This window comes from Bison bison, unplaced genomic scaffold (genome assembly GCF_000754665.1).
Source record: "Bison bison bison isolate TAMUID 2011002044 unplaced genomic scaffold, Bison_UMD1.0 scf7180017864203, whole genome shotgun sequence".
Classification (NCBI taxonomy): domain Eukaryota; kingdom Metazoa; phylum Chordata; class Mammalia; order Artiodactyla; family Bovidae; genus Bison; species Bison bison.
Genome location: NW_011494775.1, coordinates 622,515 through 624,083, shown reverse-complemented (window position 1 = coordinate 624,083; position 1,569 = coordinate 622,515). Strand labels below are relative to the sequence as shown.

At 66.8% G+C, this 1,569-nt stretch overlaps 1 protein-coding gene across 1 annotated transcript in view; it reads left to right on the top strand.

Annotated features, from left to right (window-relative positions):
- Nucleotides 1-1,101: 1,101 nt before the first annotated feature.
- The window catches only part of EGR1 (early growth response 1), a 3,952-nt gene continuing 3,484 nt past the window's right edge, over nucleotides 1,102-1,569 (top strand). Inside the window, exon 1 of the mRNA XM_010844616.1 lies at nucleotides 1,102-1,568. Coding sequence (XP_010842918.1) covers nucleotides 1,371-1,568 — 198 coding nt within the window. The 5' untranslated portion in view covers nucleotides 1,102-1,370. The remainder of the gene's footprint in view (nucleotide 1,569) is intronic.

Here is a 1,569-nt window from a genome sequence, read left to right as displayed (position 1 = left end):
CTGGCCCCCGATCACCTGTTCTGGTTAAAGGTGGGTCAGTCTCCCACCATCCCAAGGACCACTAGCTCCTAGTGGGAACAGGACTCAGGTTTCTCCAGAGACAATCAGCTTCCCTTGTCCAGCCACCCAAGCGTGGGCTCTTCCCCAGAGGGAACCAGAGAATTGCCTTTCGGTTCTGATGGCGGAGAGGGATCCCGAGGCCCCAACAACCCCACTCCATTGGCAGATGGAGGAGAAGCAGGTGGCCCATCGCACTGCACAGGAACCATCTGGCTATTATTTTCTAAGCCTCAGTTTCCACCGCGACACCTGGAAAGGCACCATGCCATTGATCGAGGCCAGGGGTCAGGGCCCCGCCTCTCCTGGGCGGCCTCTGCCCTGGCCAGCCCAGCCACTCCTCCCCTTCGCTCCCGCCCGGCTCCCACGGTCCCAGAGGTGGGCGGGCGAGCCCTGGATGACGGTGGCAGAACTCTAGTCCTCCTCGCCCTCGCCCCCGCCCAGGGCCCGGGCTTTCCCAGCCCAGTCCCCGCCGGGGAACCGCGGTGCGCCCGGAGCCCTCCCCGCCTGGGCGTCCCCAGCTGTAGCGCGCGCGTTGGGCTCCCGGCTTGGAACCAGGGAGGAGGGAGAGAGCCAGGGAGCAGTAAGCAGAGACCCGGAAACGCCATATAAGGAGCAGGAAGGATCCCCCGCCGGAACAAACCTTATTTGGGCAGCGCCTTATTTGGAGCGCCCCGATAAGGCCTGGCTGCTTCCGGCTCCGGGAGGAGGGAAGAAGGCGGAGGGAAGAGGCGGGGGCAACGCCGGGAACTACTGAGCAGCTTCGGTCCGGGAGTCCTCGGCTGCGGCTTGAGCACTAAATTTCCTCGAAGCCTGGGCACCTAGGGTGCGGGAGCAGGCGTGGGGCCCAGGTTGCGGGATGGCAGTGCCTACAGTTCTTGGAGAGGGGGCTTCACGTCACTCCGGGTCCTCCAGGCCGGTCTTGCCATATTAGGGCTTCCTGCCTCCCATATATGGCCATGTACGTCACGACGGAGGCGGGTCCATGCCGTTCCAGACCCTTCAAATAGAGGCGGATCCGGGGAGTCGCGAGAGATCCCAGCGCGCAGAACTTGGGGAGCCGCCGCCGCCAGCCGCCGCCGCCGCCAGCTTCCGCCGCCGCAGGACCGGCCCCTACCCCAGCCTCGGTAGCAGCGCCGCGTCTACACCGGCCGGCGGCGAGGGCGAGCCTGCGGACCCCGCCTGCGCTCTCCACAGTGTGCCCCGCGCCCCGCATGTGACCTGGCCAAGCCCCCGAGAGGTGTCCCCCGCAGCTTCGGTCCCCGGCTGCGCCCACCCGCCCCAACACCAGCTCTCCAGCCCGCCGGTCCGGGATGGCGGCAGCCAAGGCCGAGATGCAGCTGATGTCCCCGCTGCAGATCTCCGACCCCTTTGGCTCCTTTCCTCATTCGCCCACCATGGACAACTACCCTAAGCTGGAGGAGATGATGCTGCTGAGCAATGGGGCTCCCCAGTTCCTCGGTGCCGCCGGGGCCCCGGAGGGCAGCAGCGGTAGCAGCAGCAGCAGCAGCG